The 23,699-nt window shown below is 36.8% G+C and overlaps 1 protein-coding gene across 2 annotated transcripts in view; it reads right to left on the minus strand.

The window, feature by feature from the left end:
- The window catches only part of TULP4 (TUB like protein 4), a 146,304-nt gene that overhangs the window by 106,655 nt on the left and 15,950 nt on the right, over positions 1-23,699 (minus strand). For both annotated transcript variants that reach the window (XM_030446976.1, XM_030446977.1), the window contains exon 2: positions 10,502-12,794. In XM_030446976.1, the coding sequence (XP_030302836.1) occupies positions 10,502-10,753 (252 nt within the window). In that variant the 5' untranslated portion in view covers positions 10,754-12,794. The remainder of the gene's footprint in view (positions 1-10,501; positions 12,795-23,699) is intronic.

A 23,699-nucleotide genomic window follows, 5' to 3' on the forward strand; every position in this document is an offset into this window, starting at 1 on the left:
AGTCAAGAAAAATGTTTGTGTTCAGGTAATTGAAAACCGAATCATAATATGTATGCACCAATACATTCAGAGAAATGAACTGACACAGTAAATCAACTGTACTTAATGCTGACATTTCATAACTTCTGATAGCTTAATCTTTCTCTCTGATACACAATGACTGCCTGACAAATTGCTCAAGCTTTCCAAAAGAAATAGGAAAAACCTACATGTTGCTCCTGACATTCACCATCAATCCACAAAACGATGAGCAGGACTGATATCTACATTTAACTAACAGCTATTAAAGTTGTCATCTCTGGTTTGGATCACTCACTACAGAGGATGAAGATACTTTGACCACATCTGAGCACTATTTATAAATCAAGGGCAATTCAAGACCTCAGAACCAGAGGTCCAACCCCAGGGCCTGAAAGAAAGTCTCCTTAGAACAGCAGCAGGCAGATGTGCCCTTATGCTGGCTCCTGTGCCTCAAATCAAAACAGTCCCAAACTCACACCCAGAACTGGCTGCCCAGTTCCCCAGGACCTGCTCATTCCCACTTCTACCTACATTCTCAGCTCTTTCTTTGCTCTCATGGATGCTGCTGCCACTTAAAGAGTAATTAATTACATATTAAATCACTACATCAAATTAGTAACATTTAACTAACATTTTTATAGCAAGTTATTTGTAACACTAGTAGTATTAAAAAAAAAAACTTTCAAAAATCTGTTTTGAAGATAAACATAAAGAACACAAGAAATTTAAAAACATCAACTTTCAAAAACTTTAAGTCTATATCTTATTTTCAGACAGAACATAACTTGTGACTAAGTCTCTTTGTGTGCTTCAGTACAAAAGTGTCATGCTCAGAAACTATATTGATAAAATACCTCAAATGAAGTACTAAAATGCCTGGTTCATGGCAATAATTTTAATCTTGGGTTAATATATCAAAAAGGTGGTTTTAGCTTAGTTTCAGCAATTAAGTCTTCACTTGAAAGAAACAATGAAAGCCCATGAACAGTAATAGTACAAGCAGACATTATTTCCCTCAAAACAAAAAGGTGGAACAGGCAAAAAGTAAGGACAGAAAGCTTACTCTTTTGGTTACTTTATGATTCATGCTTATTCACAAAAGCTTTGAAGAACTGTTAGCTAGTGAATAAGAATACAGCTAGTGAATAAGAATATTGAAAGGACATTATAAAAAATTATATGCTTTAATTTAAAATAATATCAAATGTATAGTGTTATCTACTTGCACATTTATCAAACTCCATTACTTACATTACTTACATTAATTTATGAAACAATATATATTATAAATCCTTTTATATAAATAGTACATAAAACACAACTTCTTTATAAGATGCTTTCTAGTCATATGAACAAGCTGAAGGTCTTCAAATCTTACAAGTAAGTTTTGATTATTGTCACAGTTATGCATCAAAGCTGCCGAAAGAGTAATTAAAATAAGAGTGAATGTATGAAATTTTTAGCTACGTACAGAAACAAAATTACGTGTATTTGCCTGAAATGGTAGTTTCAGGTCATCTTTTTTTTAAAGGAGGCATCTCCCTTTCCCATCTTGGGCATCATTTTGAGTTGGCAGCAGCAGCTCAGGTTGGAGAGCAACAACACCTGGTATCACTGACATCCACTGCCAGCCATTAAACAGTCATTGCCCTGGACAGTGGAATCACAATCACAACTCAATTCTTCAGTCTGAGGGAAATAAGCAAGAAGCTGACTGAGGGATGACAATTTTAAGTGACCACAGAGACTTGAATCATTACCACAACTAACCCAATGGAACTCCAGCTCCATGTCTGGCCTTTAATAACATGCAATAATACCATAGTATCAGAGCATAATCTGAATGTGTTTAATCAACAGAATGACTTTATGGCAGCCAATAAGGTATAACTGATCATGTAAGTAGTATGTATTAAAATGTCAATATTTTAATCTAATTTGTTATCATCCCTGCTGGATTTGTTTCTTCTGGAGAAAGTACTTACAGCAGACAAAGTTTAAAACACTGCTTCAAAAGACTTCTGATTTCTTTCAAACAAGAATAACACATATATGCTCCAATACCTATTTTGCAATAAACAAGTGTTGGTTTACATTTTTGTAATTTACAACTGGCATAAGTATTGTGTATATTTGAGAGAGTTTATAGCAAGCAGACTTCCCTCACAAGCAGAGTGCAGGGTCTGGGCTCCCTTTTCAGTAAAAACTACTACTAAATATAAATAAATCATTGAGGGTATTATTGGGAAAATGGTAAGACTGTTGGGAAAGCAATGAAATTTAAATGAAACGTGTGGCATTCCATGAGAAAAGAGAAATTCCTACTCTAACATCTGTGATCAATGGGGTGTCTTGTGGGCAAGAGTAGAATTGATGACATAAGTGAGAAAGCATTTACCTCAGGCGCTGATAAATGTTAACTTGTGCCAATGGCTCACAATGTACAGTAAAACAATCTGTGCCTGCAAGTGCAACATTTCAATCCATACACTTCATTCAGTATTGCTCCTATTTAGGTCACCAAGTATAAGCCTAATGCAAGATTTTACCAGAACAAGAAATGACAAGTACTCCCAATCTGCAGCCCGCCTTGGCCATTTAGTCCTCTCTGTACTTTAATTTCAAGGAAACACATTTTGATTTCCCAACAATAAATATAACTCATTCCACAGCAACACTGTTTATTAATTAACCAGGCATTTAACACTGTCTCTTCTATGCAGCAGCAGCAAACACAGCTTCATCATATGCTCCAGAATACTTCTGAGCTGAAAAGCAGAGCATTTGTGTATTACCAGCCTCAAGAAATACTTCACAGGACCAAATCAGAATTAAGGGAAGGGAAAGGAAAATTAATATGATCCCTTATCCTTATAATAATCCTAAGGTGTGCCTGTATCCCTGGTACACTGAACTCTCTAATGCGTATCCTGTGAAGATAAGGTGGCCTGAATAATGGTCTTCTTTCAGGTACCTAGAAATTACAAACATGGCTTTATTAGTAGTATTTTGTAACTGGACTGCCAAGCCTATTTGATTGTTCTTTCTATCTTTCCTTTTTTCCATTGACATAATTCTTTGCTGTGTCTCTACTTGAAGAATTTGATTCATTCCTTTTGGTTGAATCACCTTTTCTGTGAAACTCAACTTCCTCTAGCTCTTTCACCAGTTAAAGGCTTTAAAGCTGTCTCCTCCCTCAAGTGGAAGAACCCACTGTCTTTTTTTTTTTTCCCCCATCTTACTCAGATGACAGAATTCCTCTTCCAGAGGCTGAAATACTCTCCCTTTCTCAACTTCTCTAACACATTCTTCAGGTTACTACAGTTGGCCCCATCCATCCCTAGGACACTACTCAAGGCATAAATTTCAGGATGCCACCACGCAGCTGGTAATCAGCTTTCAGTTGTGTCTTCTGCTGCTGGCCATTACCCTTCCTGGAAACCACATCTGTGGAACTGCTGCCTTCTGCCAAGTGTCACTGAATGCCAGATCCCACACACATTTGATCAGCTCAACAAAGGCCAGTGTCATTCTCAGTATGGACAACATTTCAGAGTCAGACTCCACCCCAATTTCAAGTCAGGCTCTACTCCTCTCCTTCAAAAACACAGCTACAAGCATACACCTATCCTAGGTAGCGATGATCTGCTGCTGCAGGTTCCTTCACAGGTCTGTCTCTCCTTAACAGAACAGTTACTTGTCATTCTCTCATTTCACACAGCTGAGCCAGCTCAGTAACTGGAACACCATTATCTGGTGATACTATTTCCTTCAAAAGTCAGATCCTTCACTGTTTACATTTAGCATGTTTTCATTACATTTGCTTAAAGCAGGGCTAAAATTTTCTGTAATTTACAACAGAGACTTATGCTCTGTGGCTTCTTCTAAAGCTTCTTTCAAAGGGGGACAACTTGTGCCATCTAAACAGTTTCTTCTCTTAGTGACAATTTTCCTTCCCAAATTCTGCTTCTCTTGTGAAGTTACCCTCACATCCAACAGCTTTGAATTTTTTCTGCATTTTAATTATCTCTGCCTATAATTTCTCATGAAGAGTTGGACTATGCTCTCCAGCTGCTTGACTGGTTGGAACATCATCTTGATTTATCTTCAGAAAAATGCTCTCTGACACTTAGAGCACATCAGTTTGTTTCTTCATTTTAGACAAACACAAACGGCTTTTCTCCACACTTTTGCATATTTAGCACTTACTGCCTGTCTTCAAGAACTGTTTTCTGATGCTGCTCTACCACTTAAGGAGCAAAAGATTACAATAGATTTTTCAATAGCAGAATACAATAATTTTTATATATATATTTATAATTTATAATATCATTATAATCTGACCAGGCTAACAAAATGTTCATTTTGTTCATTAGTGAAGTTATCTACATACATTCAATTTCCTTAAAACGCAAAAAAAGATTGAGGAATGTATAAGGATACTATTTTTCAGTACATCAATTTGTCAAATAACTCCAGAACTCGAACACCACAATTCTATTTTGAAAACTTAAAACCCACCTCTTTTTGAAAATCCACAAACATTTTCCAAATTCAAATTCATTTTTGTCACTTCTTGTAACACTGTCAATAAAAGTGGATTACTTCTCTTCAAGTAAGTTCCTAATGCTAAGAGCATACTGAGAACTTCCTTGGATGTTTATATATGATGTTACAGAGATGCTGGTTGCCCAGTGACAAGTGCCTATAAAATTTCTTCTATCTGTCCTTCTAGCTACACTTAACAAGCAATTACTTGGTGCTCTATGTTCAATTATATTAAGAAATGTTTATAGTTTGTAATGGGGATCTTATTTGTTCAAACTATCTGTAATTTGATGAGTTCCTTTGAGAACCATTTAAACCGAGAGTATCCTTAATTATTGCTATGGCTCAGAAATGCTACCATAAAACCCAATTTCTCCACTATTCAGCTGCTCAGGATGTATCCATGTATGCATATATAAGGCTTTCAGAATTACAAAGTGAGCTGTGACCATCCTTATTTAGAACGTGCTCATATTCCAAACCTAGATCAAGAGTCAGTAGCAATCTCACCTACTCACTACATCTGCAGGTCCTCACCATTAAACCTTCCTTAAACAAAATGCATTTATTTTCCTTGAATTTCCAAATCATCATGCTGAACAACAGCTCCTCTCCAGAGCATCTTCATCCTAATTCACAAGCCAAGAAATGCCCCTTGGGCTTATCATTATCTTAAAATATAGATGTTGTTATCTTTCAAACACTTAAACATCAATAAAAACTTAGGTTTCATTTCTGATAAAAGTGAGCTTGATTTTGCTTCAAACTTTGAGTAGGAATAGCTAACAACAGAACTGTAGCCACATGTTATTGCACAGTAAAATGTAAAAATATATTTTATATATATATAAAAATCTATAGCCCAGTCAGGCACAGGACCTATTCTTCTACAAGTCACTTCCCACAGAAGCACTAATTCTGCCTCTGCAGCATTATTTTTCAGTAGCCATACTTGTTTAAGGACAGAGGAAGGGCATGATCTGTAGACAGGCTTAGCATTGTATCAGCTATCAGGGTTGTAAAAACCAGGCAAGCTTTCAGACATCCAAGTTCTTCCTTAGAATCTTGTATGCTCAAAAGTTTGTCTATCTTTTCCAATTACACCAGTGTGCTTTAACAAGAAGATATTTTTGCTGACAAAACTGGCCCTCTCTTCCATGTGCAGTGACAGAAAAGCAGGAGATCTGCAGTACCACTGCAGATTACATCAGTGTACATCTTTTACCATTGAAGCCTACAGCCAAAAGGCATCATTATTGTATTGCTTTACCTCTACATTTCTTAACTTTTCACCCATAACAACCGTTCCAGCCATGTCTGAAGGCAGCGATTAATACCAGGTACCCATGCAGTCCAGACTCATATTCTGACTTTTTCTTTTCTTTTCTTTTTTTTTTTTTCCTGTCCAGGAATCATAATAAAAGTCCCATTTGAGTTTCAAATGCTAGATACAATTAAAAAATACAAAGCTTTTTAAAAACAAAAGTTTCTCTGCATTTTTTCCTATATTCTTACCAGTGACACTACAAACAAAGAAACACTGCTAAAAAAGTTTATCTATGGATCTTTTTGGCTGCTTGGGCTTTTAAAAATTTATTTCCTATACAAGCAATAGCCTTCTGGAAAGAAACTGGTCTGCCAGAATTGCTCAGATCCTTCATATACAAGCTCAAGAAGGTGGACAGAATAAAGAAAAGCTTTATTTTAAAAATAGGTTTAATAATTTTTAAGGTCCTATCACTCTAAACCAAACCAAAATCAAGAGCTGTGCACAGATTTTCATAACTAATGTAGTATGAAAAGCAACTTTTATTGAATATTTTTAAAGAGCAGCATTCCTTTCAAAAGCTGTAACTAAAAATAATTCATTTGAAAGTCCATCTGAGATATGTTTACAGCCCTATCTACTTCTAAATTCTGTGTTTAACAAAACAGGATGGGTTTTGCAGCTGTGGTCATGCACTTAGGACAATCAAATATCATCAAATGTTAATAAATGAGCAATTTACTTTGTGTTTACATTAAAAATGCTATACATACTCATTAATATATTCACCACGTTACTTACTTCACTGCACCCAAATTTGCATATACATGCACTACTTATTAATATATCAGTGCAGCAACTGGCATACTGAATTATAGTCAATGTATCAAAAGTGTCTTTTTAGTTAGCACAATGCAAAGAAAATACACACTTGCGTAACATTTTTTTCAGTGTTTCTTATAGGGTTAGTTTTTTAGAGCCATAGAAACTGTTACCATACTAATACACTTGACACAACAGACCCCATTAGGAGAAATACCTACAGTGGGACCATCCAAGCAATTTGATCTGCAGACATCCCACAAATCTTTCGTTGGAAGATCCTTGTACAGCTGACTGAAGCCCACCGAGCATCTGTTTGGGCTATTTTTCTAAAAATCTTCCCAGATCCCCTTGAAAATCTCTCCCAGAAACCCAGGATGGACTAGAAGCTGAAAGCCATAGTCTCCACAGTACTGCAAAGCAACATATTCAACCTGATATGCTGCAGAGCATACTAGGTATGCTCACACTGGGTAAAACTCTCACCTTGCTGAAGAGGCCAGATATTTGTCATTGAATCCTCAAGTTATCACAGAAATAACAAAAGTTATAAAAGGAATGTGTCCACTTCCTTTTCCAACACTGCTTCCCAGTGCACTCAGGGAAAATCAAGTTAGGTCAAAATCAAAGACTTCTAAATTTCATTTGTTAATTTCTGCACAGCACTGCCTTTACACATCCAGAGGAGGGGAGGGTATTTTAGGCCACTGCATCTCTGCTCCTTGGCTGCTAATTCACACGTTGTGCTTCACTCTCCTTTCTAACCCGTCTGCCAGACCCCACCTGGTTGTTCTCTCAGACCAAGGAAAATGCTCTAAACCAAGAGCCTCTGCAGTCATTCACACCTGCTCCTTCCACTACCTGCCCCTCAAAGAGACACCAGTGATCCCATGGTAAGAGATGCAAGGTGTTCCTACAACACATGAATAATGCCGTAGCCACACAACTGCTGCACAACACACATTTCTCCATTCTTCTGCATCAAAATTGCTTCTGTCTTTGATATCTGCCCATTTAAATTTTCATTTTCAGAATGCTGAGCCTTATGTAAATGAGATTCAAGATTTAAAGCAACGCTAAAGTTAAAAAAGAAAAAAAAAAATTACAAAATGCCGTATTTTCACTTCTTGCCACAAAGTAAATGGAATACTTCTATTTTAATCCCTGTAGTTCTCATTAGAAACTACAAAAATACCCCAACCAACCAACCAAAATAAAGCGATGCTGTTAATTAAAATACCATAGCAGCCACTTTTTAATTGCATACTCTAAAAACCAACCTTGAAGCAAGTGTAATAACACCAATGGACCTCATACTACAAAGTGTTTCATTCTCAACTATTTTTCAATGTGATGAGACAAAGTCCACCAAGGCAATACTTGTGTCAGTAATTCACTCCTGGGGATTCTTCATTCATATTTGTTCTGATATGCTACAGGCATGCTATTACAGTCAAAAAAAGGCACTGTGTACCAAAAGAAGGTTTCAGTGAATCTCCAGAAATCCTAAAAACACAGCAAAAAACACATCACTAGTATGCACCTTCATGACCTACTTAAAAATCATCTCAAATTCTTGCCAAAAGCACAGTGCTGCTGCATTACCTATTCCAGATTTTCACCCTAAAACTGCAATACAATGTACTGCTCTGCCCACAGCATATTGCTAATTATACCCCAAATGGAAAGCATGCAGCTTGTGTATTTTCACCTCTTCAGCTCTGTTCATTACAGCATTTCACACTTTATAATTGAATGCATACTGACATTAAAGCAGCAATGTATGTTAGGAAAACAATAAACTTGACTTGTAACCCTTCTTGTCCATGCACCTATATACCTTTGACAACTAACAAATCCTGTTTCATTCCTACCAAAATCAATAGAATTCTCCTATAAAAAATTACCTTAAGTAAGCCAGGTGAAGAGTGTTGTGTAACACATCATCTTGTAAGCATGAACTTTCATCTACACTGAGAGTCAAACAAGCAAGCCAGCATGGCAAGCTGATAGCAGCCACAGATTCATCACAGGAAGCTACTTGCACTACAGTCACTTCTTCCTTCAGCATGACCCCACCATAACAGCTTTGTAGTGTCATACAGATGAGTGAATAGGCAGTCTCTATTGTGATCATTCACAACATCATCAGGAAACACAACTCTATTAATTACAAGATTGACCCAGCACATTTTAAGCACCCAATGTAAGAAAAACCCCAAAAACCTATCAAACAGAACACTTTCCTTTCATTCAAGAGTCTCTCTGGTGCCAATCACTGTTACTTGAAAGGATGTGCTAACAGCACAGCTCAATCCACACAGCAAGGATGCACTGGCCCAGAAAGAGAATCTGATGTCCAACTGAATAAACAAAGCAAAACCAGCAAAACCAAAGGGCAGCAGGCACATCAGTATCTTCTCCACTTAACTGGCACATTCTTAAACCTAGTCTTGTATTTCCATGTTCTGCAATAAGACTTCACATTTTCATAAACAGCAGATCCCTAATTGTTTTCAAGACAGATATTATGCACAAATAAGAAAAATAGGTGCCTAGATTAATGGAAAAATTAAGAGAATATGGAAAATAAAAAGTGATCATCGATTCATCACACACTTCAAAAATAAAATGCAACTTGAAACTGAGAATTATACAGACAGCTAGAGATAGTTAAAAACAAAATGCTGGATTCAAATATCATTCTTCCCTTTGTGGAAGGTGGCTGTAATTCTTTGAATGAACCTGATAAACATATATATATGTTTTTCATCTATAAATAAAAAAGTATATTTAATTTACAATACACTCATGCACTTGCATATAGAAAAACCACACAGAAGCAATTATTTAAGTCTAAACATTTATCCCATGCCTCTTTCTTTCCTTAAAAATAGGACTGTTATCCATGCTTACACAAGAACCAAAATCACCCACCTCTAAATCTTTGGTTTGGCTTATGTCAAAAGGTGAATATGTATTAGAGACCAATAAGTAGGTAGCACAAAATATAAGGAAAACCCCACTCAATCTTTGGTTTTCATTTCAGTACATAAAATCTACTTCCATCCACAAACCTAAGAGCAAAGCTGTTACTTGGATTATTTTCAGAGAGAACATCCAAATACAGCTGAACTAAAAAGCAGAAACAAATGAAGTCTTAACACCTGCTCAATATACATGGTATGCTACTGGGCACCATCCACACCTTCCATAAAACATTATGCAATGAAAAAGACACATCTGAAATACCAGCTTTTACAGACTTCTTCTTTAAGAAAAAAATTAATGGAAAAGTTTTTCTGTCATCGTAGCCAGGACAATTTCTTGCACTCTGAAGTTACAGTATTTTACTGCAGGGCATCTTAACATTTTTATAAGACCTCATTGCCTCTTTTTCTAACAAAATTAAGTTTTTCTATAGATGACAGCTATCCCCTGCCACATGCCATGCCAGCTCGCAGCTTCTGAAAAACTGGCAGACTTCAACCTTCAGCTTTACAGAGTTTTAATACTCTGTAAAATAAGAACAACTATCACAACTTTTAACTCCCTTAACACACATTTATTGAATTTGCCTGGAAAGTGAGAGGCAGTAGGGAATGAAGAAGAAAACAGGCCAAAGAAAAAACAGACCCATTTCCAAAGAACCTCTCTACTATCAGGCTCACACACTTAAATCCTTGAATTTATTAGACAGATTCCAAACACTTGGATTAGTGCTGAGCTTCCTTGACACCTCTCTGTCAAGATTCAAGCAGAAACGTGAAAAATAAAATAAAATAAAATAAAATAAAGCAATTGCTATAATTTTCTTGAAAGTGTAACACACGTTTTGCTTACCTCACTGTTGTGGCCCCTCAAATTGAAGTTGATTCTCTGAGGGGTATTCCGGTCCTTCCTGCAATGGCTGGAAGTAAAAGTGACGCCTACAACTCCTCTGCCATTGCCTGTTGCCAACCAGCCTTCCTCATAGTACCGCCTCCTGCACACTGGTTTCTCCTTCTCACTTTTTGGAACTCTCCCTTTCCAGGAGAGGCAGAGAATGTTGGAATCGCTGCAAAGAACAGGCCCATGTTCCACTGCTGCATACATGCTTTTTAAATATTTTATTTTTTGACATAAGAAAGTAATATGTCTAGTGCACAAAATTTAAATCAATTTTTTTTTTTTTTATTGGTAAGACTGACCTGGGATAGATCACTGAAAGGGAGGAGGATGGGGTCAGTGTTTATAAATATCCACCAAATGCATAGTGAAAAATTCCTCTATAAAAGACGATGGCAGTTGGCTAAGAAAAAGTGACACTTAAAAAAAAATTCAGGTTCATTTTTGTTTTTGAGTCTGTAGAGTGAGGGTGCACTTATCCTTTGGAGAAACAGCTACTTCATAAGAGGCGCTCAGGAAATGGTTAAGTCATCTTTTTGCTCAACTTGATATAATCTTTATACAGCCTGAGATTCCAGTTTAGCGTAATGCAATTCCAGAGACAAAGAGTTGCAAATGTGTAGGTTTCAAGTAACTTAAGGCTTTTAAGATTTCCTCCAGTCAGATTTTCTTCAAAAGTTCAGTTGCAGAAATTTAAAGACACGCACATACATATATATGTATATATATGACATTCATCTTTTCCAAGCTGCCCTCTGGCATATCTTTTCCATCTGATGTATTTCTGCTGCTAAAGCTGAAAGAGATTGCATAAAGGGAAAAAAAGGCACACAAACCGTGCGAAACAACAGACCCAAACTTGTGCAGGCACTGGTGTGCCAGGTCAGTTGGGAAATCCCTCTTGGTACTGAACCACTCCTTGGACTCAAAAGGTTTTGCAATCCAGAACCAATCCGATTTTCATTGCAGCACTTTTTTTCCACCAGAGACCCAACACAGCCTGAACTGCTTATCACACTATCTTGCCTGCTTTCCCGCTTTTTGCTGCCACACACGAACGAAAAAGAAAACCCCTCTTCATTTACAGCAGAATCAAAAATGCTCTAAAGCTTTTAGCTTTCAAAGTAGGTAAGTTTGCCTCAGGTGAACCATGAAGTTCTCTCTCCTCTGAAACAGGCTAAAATGTCAAGCTGTTTTTCCTTCACTTTTCTCTTTTTTCTGCTACAAGGAATAACAGATTTTTCATCCTACTGTAAAAAACAAATGCCAGAATTAAAGCACATCAAGTAAGCACTCTTCTAAAATCTTCTAAAATTCAAGAAAGGAAGAAATATAATCATCTAAAAAAGAATAAGAAGCAGCAATAAAAATCTCACTTCCTGGCTTCACAATTTCTCTAGGTATTTTCCTTGCTTGTTTGATCGGATCTTTCCTTCTTGATGCTTGTCTACAGCACAGATTCATAGTTCCAGACACAACATTTGCAGTTGTACAAGAAGGAAACATATGAAGTATTCCAATCGTTTTATTTGAATAACATTTATGAGCTCAATTAATCAGTATTTATACCACACTAAGTGAAAGGAGGAAAAAGGAGAGGGAGAAAGAATATGCAAGTTTGATGACCTGATTAACTCAAGAAGGACGACGAAGTTTGCTCAGTTCAATGCCCAGACGTGTCCCATAGTTCCTCAACTTATTTGCTTCCAGTCATCATTACTCAACATATGGTTACGATTTATTAGTCTGTTCACAAACTATTGAGCCCAAAGCCAAATGTGCCAAAGACACATTATTCCTTTCCAGTAACAAAATCAGTTTCCTCTACCTTCTGTATTCTTCTGTCTCCCTTGCAGCTATTGATTTACACTGTGGAGGTATTTATTAGAGTTCTTCCGTGAAGAGAGTGTTTTTTCTTCCTCTTCTTGCAAACTTTTTTCACCCGTGAAGACCATGTGGAAAGTTGAACATTACTGGAGGGTATCTTTCCATGGGTTACTGATTCCTGTGATGTAAAGGTGCCCCATCTGGTCCTCAAATTAATTTTCATCAATTGCAAAGCTCTCAGGAATATGTAAGAGTAAGTCTGTGTGATGACAAAAACATGTGAGTTTCCATGTACATGCAGCGTACACAGCAGCTCACTCAATCAGGTACTCAGAGCTGCATCTGCCTTTTCAGTTTAGTTGTGGTGATTGTACAAGATGCACGTCATTCAATACTTGAAATCCCTGGATTTTTTCCAACTCTGCAAGACATATCACAGACACAAACAAAAAAAAAAAGAAAAAGAAAAAAGAAAAAAGTTAATAAAATAAGCCACAAAACAACTTAAAGCTACAAGAACTACTGTTGCAGTAATCATTGCATTACAATTAAGAACTTTATATTGGACTCCCATAAAATACCAATATTATATATAGATACATGCAGTATTCAGACACATACACATACGTCTTTGACACACACACAAATATGAACTACAAAGTTTTCTCACTTCCAAAGTTCCCAAAATTTTCCACAGCTGACACATAAAACTAACAAAATTTGCATAGGAATATCCTAAATATCCAGGAAGGGGCATTGGGGAAATTAGGCGGGGGGAGGGAGGTGAAAGGAAAAGGGAACATTTTATGGGCTACAATCACTACAATCAAAACTCTTAAACAAAGACTCCACAACTTTGGAGTAATGCTAGAGAAGGAAGGTCCCAGTGATGGAGCAGACACAGAGTAAAAACCCAAGGCACACAGATTCACAGAATGGCTGAGGTTAGAAGGGACCCCTGGACCCTGCTCAAGCAGGGTCACCTAGAGCCTGTTGCCCAGGATGATGTCCAGGCAGCTTTCCAACATCTCCCAAGGATGGAGACCCCAGAACCTCACCAGGCAACCTGTGACAGTGCTCGGTCATCCTCACAGTAAAAAAGTGTTTCCTGATGTTCAGAAGGAATCTCCTGTGTGCCCTCAGTTTGTGCCTACTGCCTCTGGTCCTGCAACGGGACACCACTGTAAGGAGCTGGGCTCCCTGATCTTCATTGCCTCCCATCATTTATACACATTAAAGAGATCTTCCTGAACTTTTTCTTCTCCAGGCTGAATAGTGCCAACTCGCTCAGTTTCCTCATAAGAAAGATGCTCTGAACCATGAAAGTACATTGCTAAACCTATCAGGCTCCAAGTTGACTGAAAAGATTACTCCAGGGCTTAAATTACTGTTTTAAAGAATTCTAAAGTACTCCAAAATTAAAGCTTAGACATTTGAATCAAAACAGATGAATTTTAAAGACTACTCAAATCCTACTCAAGTCTCCATTTGAAAAGGGGGGAAATTACCTCAGTTCAGATACATACAGAAGAATGTTAATGAGTAGAAGAGACCAAGCAAAAGGCTGTCCGGGATATTCCAGAAGTTGTATCTGAACTGCACGCGTATGCACAGTGATCGTATCTACACACTTACTGCCAGAGAGCTCATTTAAATTAAGAATTGCATTCATGACATTCATCAGAGCTCTAAAAATGGTCTTGTCTACATTACATACAACACTGTACTAGCTTCATATTTTGAGTAATTAACCATTTTTTTTTTCAGTGTAGCATATACATGTACCAATAATAATTTTTTTAAGAGAAAAAAGGTAAGAAAACAAAATCACAGATACAAAGGCAAGGTGATAAAGTAGTTTACAACATTATTCAGGTTATCAGGAATACTGTCCATGAGGCTTGATGTGTCACTACCAGAACTGTTCAGCATTAAAATTAACCAAAGATTAAAAAATAATGGCTGCTACCAGTTTTTTCATCATAGCACAATGAGTGTATCAGAAATGCCACCTAGACTTTTCACACTTATGGGGTTTCTCAATTATAGTCCAAAGAAAGTTCACATAAAAGAAAATTCAGAAAAAATCGATGGTTTGAGGAATAATTTCAGCACTTATCCCATAAGCAAACTTGATCCTGCCAAGGATCAGTGCACTTTCATATCCACTGGGGTAGCAAACATCAGCATTCAAGAGCTGACATTTTGTATTAGCAGCATGTAACTTATGATGCAAGACTTTACTAATCCCACAAAGAAAAAAGAAGGACTGGTTTACTGAGAAAACAAAAAGTCTCTGAAATACCAGTCAGATTGGTATGAGTTAAGCATTAAACAGAATTGTTTGAACTGTGCAAGTGCCATGACTTTACAAGTGGATTTTAAAATAGAGACAACTGTAGGTGCAGTGGCTTTGCATAAAATTCATATGCTATTTCTGTCCTTATTCACTGCATATAAAATTAATGAGTTTGAGAAAAGGACTCTTCTGTGTCTTGGCCTTCTCTTACCTGCAGTCCCATTTACCATCACTTTAAAGATTAAACAAACCAAAGGCTTCCCAAAAATATTCTAGATGTACCAGTAATGCTGGACAGGGAGAGATCAAAATCTAAAATAACTGCAAAAGGAATAACGTCAGTCATCATTCAAATATCTCTCACTCAATAAAATATACCCTATGAGAAAATTTACATTTAAATCACTAAGGGAAAACACTTTATTTGTACTTCAGTAGACGAGATAAAAAATACTTTTAAGACTGTAGTGTCAAATACTCAAAAGATAGGCTGAATTAAGATTACATATATGATATATTAAGATTTAATTCTTTCCATTCCCCTCTCCTTCCTTTCCACCCACTCGGTACTTCCTAAGACATCACCTAATTCAGATGCCAGTCTTCCTTCAAGGAAATCATTAACTAATTTAGATACCTCCCCTTCTTCTACCATTACAGCAGTTCCCACAGTTCTACTCCTTTTCACATTTTTAAACCAAGTTTTTTGCTTTCTTTTTTCCCCACCATAAAACAAGTGTAATAGCTACTACCTCTACTGTAAAGCACATGTAAGAGTTGATGATTAAAAGCATTACAGAAGACAGAGATGTTAGTTGCACAACATTCCCAACAGTCTGAATTCACTTTGGGTTCCCTATATAAAGACAACTTGACCTTCCAGATGAAACTCATCCTAACTAAATTTTTAACTGCAGATTTTCTATAATCAGACTTTATTCATCTTTTCTTTCAGAACTGGACAAGCACTAACCATAGAAACACAATGGATTATAAAAATATTTATTTTTGCTGGTAATTTTGGAATTTGGAATTTTGGTATTAAATTAAATTCCAATTAAATTTTGGAAATTGGTTATTCCTAATGCTACTAGGGACATTAAATATCAATAAACTGCAGCTACCTACTTCTACTCTTTTTAAAAAGATAGATGAAGGTATCATTGCTCTGAATTTTCCCTTTAACAAAGGGAGATGTAACTTGAACTCACTCCCTGGTATTTTTTGAGACTGTTTTGAGTATAAGTTCGGTGACATAAAATGTTTCTTAAGTACAGATACTTGATGAGATACATAAAATACTGTTGGATCCTTCTTTCCTCTGCCATAGACTTAGTGGAAAGCATTAGAAAGCATGACTCTTCTCAAAAGCAAAACCAGTAATAAGTTGTGTTTCCATATTAAAGAAATAAATTTATATTCAATTTTTAATGGGATTATTAAGAGTGGCTGTCATATTTTAGTGTCAATATCGAACTCATAATTTTTATCTCCTGTTTCAATTAACTTATAGAAAGTATAAGTGTTAAGTCACTGGTGGACAACCAGAGAAGTATTTGCTTGTTCTCATGCATCTTTCATTGAGGAGTCTCTTGTTGACAGGAAGAAGTCATGCAATATACCAATACTGCAGCAAGCTCTTCAGCATTTTATGTTTATTCAAAACTCCACTCTTGAAGGCTCCAGAGCAGAGTCTCTGAAAATGAGGGTAACAGGGGAGATGAAGGAAGGCAGTGAAGGAAAAATAAGGAGAGTACACATTATTTCTAAATTATCTGGGAAAAAAACAGTTATAAAAGGGACCCTTATCTTGCATTTGGAAGAAAGATTCTGACCACCCAAACATTTCATGGGAAGAACCACAAGCTACAGTCTTTGAAAAGTCAGGCTTCCAGATCTCAGAATTTTTCAGCCTAACCACATCTTCTTTCTGTAAAACTTGCATGAGGTCAAAGGAAACTGCAGGTTTCCCTCCCTTTACAGTCTAAGAAGGAAAAAGACACAGTACTATCTACGAAGATAGTAAGACACTTAAAAAGAATGTCAAGACCACAAACTTGCATTTTTTTCAGAAGGATCAAGCCCCAGCTGTTTCTGGACAAATAAATAATCCATCCCACCAGCTATCAAATGGTGACTCTGGGAGAAACCCTCAAGGTTACTGATGAACATTATACTATGAAATTGGCACATTCTGTAATAGTCATTATATTACAGGCTAAATACTATAGAGTTAGAAGCTGGCAAGATGATACATTCTGTTGTTTATTCAGTCCAACTTACAAAGTAACATAAACTATTAAATAATCCTATCCAAAAGGAAAGAAAATTATTTAACACATTTACTCAATTCTTAAAAGGCTTAAGTTTGTAAAAGAAAAGATAACTGGTTTGGACATAAAGCGATTTTTTTCCATTAAGAAAGGGGCCAATTCCATATGGAGAAGATGTGATTTGACCCTAGTTAGTACCAGCTTTATTCTTCTTTCACTCACAAGTTCTAATTATCTTTGCTTTTTTCACCTTCCAATGTGATGCAAGTCATAGGAGTTAACATCTTTCTTTCATATTACACAACAATACAGAATTAATTTGGAGGTCATGATGTTGAACAAATACCAATAAGCTAGCCAGTGGTCGTAAAAATGTTCTTCACCTGTAGAGGAATGAAAAAAAAAAAGGAGAGAGAAAAAAAAAAAAAGAAGATACTTGATTTATTTTTCTGTTTGTTCTTACACTGTTTTCTCTCCACAATGTTTGTCCTTGGGTAATTCTAGAAACTCTTTCCCTACTCAGGCACAGCTGCACAGCCTGGGCAAGACAGTCAGTCATGCTACTCAGAGATGTAAAGTGATCTGTAACCACGGCATATCTGCACAGAAACAGATATAACAGATATAGAGGTGTAATGTTGGGCACTGGGATAGTAACTGCCAATCCATTAATAAACACTATAATGTTAGTTATATGCACCTATATATCCTTAAGCAAATAGTTTCATTTAATAAAAACAGGAAAAAAAACCCAGAAAATTTATTTCTTGGCATATTGAGAGAAGGGTAGCTCTTATTAGTGGTTGTTTAGCAGACATTCATTGTGACAAAATTTATTTCAATATAGTACTCTGACAAACTTACAACAATCTCCTCCACCAAATTATACTCTCAGAGAAGTGAAAATAAAAAACAGTATAGCTGATTAGCATTTCTGATGTGCTGAATGACACTTCTGGGTTCTTGTAACAGGGAAGAAGGCAATACATATATGTGTATTACACATCTTTTAAAGAGTAAGATCTTTTTTCATGTATAGCTGTCATATGAAAAATAAGGGAAATATTTGTATTATTTCTAGAACTATTACAGATAACTCGACTTTCAATGCTTGCTCTTACCTCATTAGATTAAATGGGAGTTAAATTCAAAAAAATACAGTTGGGAAGAACAAGCAAGAAACAAATTTTAAAATGCCTTCAAGAAAAATATTTCCAAGAAATACAGCAAAGGTCCTTAAGCAAACTGTTAAAAGCTATTGATTGTGACTTGCCAAATTTATACACATTCTTCAAAAGGTGGAGGCCTAAAGGCATGAATTACAATAAATTGGTAAAAACTCTGCCTATGGAGAAAGCGAGGTCAACAGTTCACAAGGAAAAGATAAAAGCACTGGAGAACAGACTCAGCCCCAAAAGTAAGGATTTTTGAGCTAAATAAGACCTACCAAAACATGCAAGAAAGAGAATACCTAATTTAGGTGGGTTTTTTAGTTTGGTTTGGTTTTTTTAAATACTTTCTTTAGCAACTATTTACTTCAGGTGAGTAAAATATGCAGTTGAAGAACTGCTGCAAGCCTCTTTAATCACTGGTCAAACACACTCATGGGAAATTTCTGACTTAAGCAATGCTAAATCTGTTATGCTTATGTAGCAAGGAAAGCATAGTAGAAAAATAATTCAAGGTTAGACTTCACAATTAGAAAGCATTCAGCTGAAACACAAATGAAAGATATTTCTGCTTCTTTGGCCCTTGTAGTTTCTTTCTCAGTCCCTAGTACAGCACACCAGGAGTCTTCTTAAGCCAGGTTAATCATTTAAGGTGCTACACTCTGAACTACATCAGAGAAATAACCCGATTAAAAAATTCAGAAATGAAGATTCATAGTTTAACCAATATAAATCTGCTTTGCTAGATTCTCAGCTTGCCTTGTGACAAGCCACATCCCTCCAGCCTTTCCAAGCACCAGCTTTCTTTCAATTGTGCAGTTCAGAAAGATGATCCTGCCGAATTTTTACCCTCCAAAGCCACTAATGACATTTTAGGGAGCTTGCTTACCTTAGTGAACTCACCATGCATGTGCAGTTGCACTATGGCCAACATAAGGAAGGGGGCAAGACGTATGGCAGGCACCACAACAATCTAGGTATCAATCAGTTTGAACTGTGCTCAGAAGTTTTCTTCTCTCTTGCTTTAAGTTGAATCAGTCCCTGACATAGACCCAACATGGTCCCACATTCAGCTTGCACTGGCACAATGGAGAATGTGGAGCTACACAGCACAACTGAGAAACAGAAGGGAGGAGTACTTGCCACTAGTATTGCCATTTGAAGGTTTTAAATGACAATTTTGGGGCACAGAGTACTCATGAACTCAGGGGTCTGCCCTCAGAAGAGAAGAGAACAAAGTTGGTTTCTTGAGGATGAATTTTAGATGGGAACCACAGAGATCTGGAGACAAGATTACCTATCAGCCATGAAAATATGCCTCATTTTCAAACTAACTGAAGTAGGATGAAATATTTCAGACAAATGTTGAAAGATTTGTTTCAAAGAAAAACACACAAATAATGCACATTAGCCTTTAAAATAAATTGGAGAATTGCACCACTGAGACATATATTAAAAAATCTTTCAAGATTAAAAGAAATGAGAAATGTGACCATGAAATTTCCTTTACTTACAAGCATGAATCTTCACTCTCAAAAAACGGCACAGAGAGAGCAGAACACAGAGAACACCTCTGCCATGTATGCTTCAGGGGACATTTTCTTAAGCGGTAAAAACTGTGTCCCGTTAATGACATTGAAAGATCTTCAAGGGAGGGAGCCCCAGCTCTTACCATCTCTTTTCCATTGAACTGACTGCACTGACCTTACCTGTAATTACAGAGCAATTTCATTCCCATAGGAGCATTCTGCAGCCTGCAAACATCCCTCGAGCCTGCAGCAGTTCCAGCTTGTTCCTAATTATCTCCAGTATCTGCCCACAGGCTCTTTAAATACTCTTATGAGCATACATTGAAGTTTTGATATCCTCCCCCAAAATCCCAATACATCTTTGTATGTGACACATGCACCGCAACACTGGAAATAAAAAAATAAATTAAAAAAGGAGTGGGAGATGAAGTCAGAAAATAACAGAAGCCACCAGTTTTTAAAATCCAGAAGAGCCTCATAAACAAGAGATATTTCTGTTGGACTGTAAGACATATTTCAGTCCAAAATCTGGTCACTTCTGTGGAGCATTTTGAGAGCGGCATGTTGCAGCAGCGAAAGAGGCTGCGTCAGCCTGCAGGGAGGGAGCTCCTGGTCTCGCCTGAAAGCTGAAAGGCAGGTGTAAGGTGGATTGCAGGTAGGAGCCTCCCACCACACAGCCCTTCACTCACCACAAACTGCGCTGCTTGAGCTGTCAAGAAAGGCATTTCTTACACCTGGGAGCTTCAACGAGTTAGATATTTTTTTAATACAAAGACAAGCATTGGAGTTTTCAAAAAAACCTCAGGTTTCTCAGTCTTTGGGTCCAAGAAGTTAACTGTAGTTATTAAGCTAGAACATAGGAAGATCCACCTCAAGACGAGGAGAAACTTCATGTTGACAGAGCACTGGCACAGGCTGCCTGGAGAAGCTGTGGAGTCTCCTCTGGAGACATTCAGAACCTGCCTGGATGTGTTCCCTAGGTGATCCTGCTCTGGCAGTGGGGTTGGACTCAATGATCTCCAGAGGTCCCTCCCAAGCCCTAACATTCTATGATTCTATAATTACAACTGTCCTTCAAATGTGATGTAAGACACAAGATTTCAGTCTGTGTTGGAGGACTTGCACCTACCCCATAACCACTGCTCAGAGGCCTAGATGGAGAGGCGGGATACTCCCACCCTCACACAAGAACCTGCTTCAAGTTCCATGACTTTTTCCTCAAGGTTCTGGAATGCTATGCCAAGGTCCCTGGGTTAAAAGTAAATAATGTCACAAAGACAGAGAGACTCAAAGAGTGATTGTCTCAGAGCAACCCTGACAAGCGACAGTCACCGAAGAGGCCTTTGTAAGCATTGGGAGCTTTAAATGAACGCTTGCAGCAAAGCAAAGACTTCTGTAACAGAAGCCACACCAGCAAGCCACAGAGAGCATGACCTTAACTACATACATATGTGCTCTCTTAAGCAAATTATGTTTTTGAGCTTCTGTGTCTGCATTAATATGCCAAGTTCTGACTGGACACCTGTACAGTAGGCCAGCAAGAAGCAGGCATTCTCTATTCACAGTCATATACTGGTGGGTAAGAAGTCAGGAAGGCAGATCTGCACCTAGGTAAATCAACACAGTAGTCTTGCATCTAATTATTTTATTCTGTAGAGATCTTCAAGATTATAATTCTCTCTCCATCCTGGTCAGATGCTCCTGCTAGACATATGAAAGATTTAAATACATAAACAAAAACATGTTGAGTGGCGATAAGAAACAACACTATGTAAGTAGATGCAAAGAGCTCTGTCATTCTTCTCTCATGACAGTGTGACACTACGATCTTTCTAGTAACAAGTATATAATAGGTAAAAACTGGCTGATGACAGAAAAGTTCAGTGGAAGGACAGGTACCAAAGACTGTGTCTTCTATTTCGTTAAATATGGTACAAATATACATGGTGAAAGTGACCACAAATGAAAATGAACTGAAAAAGATTTTTTGAAGCATTGGAAAAGTATATTCAAGGAGCAACATGAGTTATTTTAAGCAAGAATTCTGAATATTTCATTTTAATGATGTCAATGTAAAAAAGAGACCAATCAAATTTTGTTTATAAAGTTAATTTCTATAACCAACTAAAAATGTATTTGAGATGGCAATTCTTACCATTCAGCTTTGTCAATCTGCAAAGAACAAGCCTTTTAAAGGTGTAATTTTAACACAAAATTACTATATTAGATATTAGTATATTACAATTATTGTATATATTATGATATATATTATATAATAAAGATGTTGATTTATATATTTTATATTTTAAAATTGTATAAATTTGTAAATTTTAAGTTTTCAATACAAATTTTTATATTTATATTATACACTATATATTGTATTGCTATTTCCTACAGGAAAGCTGGGGAGGGACTTTTTACAAGGGCTTCTAGTGAGAGGACAAGGGGTAAAGATTTTAAACTGGAAGAAGGGAAACTTAGGTTAGAGATCAGGAGAAAATTCTTTAGTGAGAGGGTGGAGAGACAGTGGAACAGGTTGTCCAGGGTAGCTGTGGAAGCTCCATCCCTGGAAATGTTCAAAGCCAGGTTGGATGGGACTTTGAGCAACCTGATCTAGTGGGAGGTCTCCCTGCCCAAGCAAGGGGGTTGGAACTAGATGATCTTTAAGATCCCTTCCAACCTAAACTATTCTCTGATTCTCTATCTATTTCTTAATATGTTAACATCCACGGACAGACTGACTTTGTGTAATTCATTTAACTCTGTAAAACTATCACATAGTGCTTGCTTCCAACCATAAAGCTCTGCAAAGCTATGGAAAATGCTCTTCTGTTTGTTCTTCTGTTTTACTTTCTGCTGTTCTGAAAGAAACATTCAGGTTTCACCAAGAAAGTAAACAAATGTTGTAAATTTATGGTGGTTTTTTTTTAAGTGAAAGTAGTATTTTCACTATTTGTAATATCCAGGATTAGCTAGCAATTATTTAGTTTTTTCCCCAGGATGTTATATAAATGTAGTAACTATCAAACTTCTGGGACCCAATTATTTCTCTTCCTCAACACAAAATTCTCAATGCCTTTCAGAATCTTTACCTAATGCCCTCACATACATACTAAGGTCAAGCTATCCATGACTAAACAGGAGGAAAAAAACCCAAACCACTAGCATTCTTTCTTTGGATTTTCTTCTTTGCCATTACCAAGTTTTACCTTACTGCCTTTCCCAAGGAGCACAAAGATCTTTAGATTAAGTTGGTGAACTTTTCAAAACAGCCAGAGAACAGACTGACTCGACTGAGGAACACCAGCTCCATGCATTTTGTACTTCATTTTGAAAACTCAAGATTTGGAAAAGTAATATTATTGTATTTTAGTAGATAATGTGGTACTTAGCAGGCTTCTTCAGCCACATCTGACAAATATAGGTGATCCAATCCATCAGATTTTGGTTTAGCTGCCTAATTATAATCAGCATCTGAAGCAAAGTACTTTTTGAAGTCTGTTAACCAATATAAATAAAAAAGGCTGGAAAACTAATACCATCTATCACCTCATGTCTTACGTCGATTAAAACTTGAGAAGCTAAATCTCACATTCACAAAATATGTTAAATTGATATTTCAGTTGACTGAAACCAGTAATGTGGCTTCTTATGCAGATAATTAACAAGCTTTAATTTGCACTTACATGTTTACAAATTTTCATTTCAGATTAATCCATCTCACAGAGAACAATATGAAAAGTAAAATAAAGCAAGACACTGCTGGATTCTAGACAGACATACGAGACCAATGCAGAGCTGCAGGGATCTGATTACAGACATGATCTTCTGCTGGGAAGTCTCCCGCTGGGATTTGGTGCACTTGCCCTGTGATGTGCTACAATAAAACAGTGTTTGCTTCTTATTTAGAGCCTTACAGATGTAGCAGGATCATTCCCTTTCAATGCTTCAATATTGTATTTTATCAAAATATTTAAGCAGAGCAGAGTGATGTACTTAGGGATTATTCCCTTTCAATGTTTCGGTATTTTATTTTATTTAAACATTTAAGCAATG

This window comes from Calypte anna, chromosome 3 (genome assembly GCF_003957555.1).
Source record: "Calypte anna isolate BGI_N300 chromosome 3, bCalAnn1_v1.p, whole genome shotgun sequence".
NCBI lineage: Eukaryota > Metazoa > Chordata > Aves > Apodiformes > Trochilidae > Calypte > Calypte anna.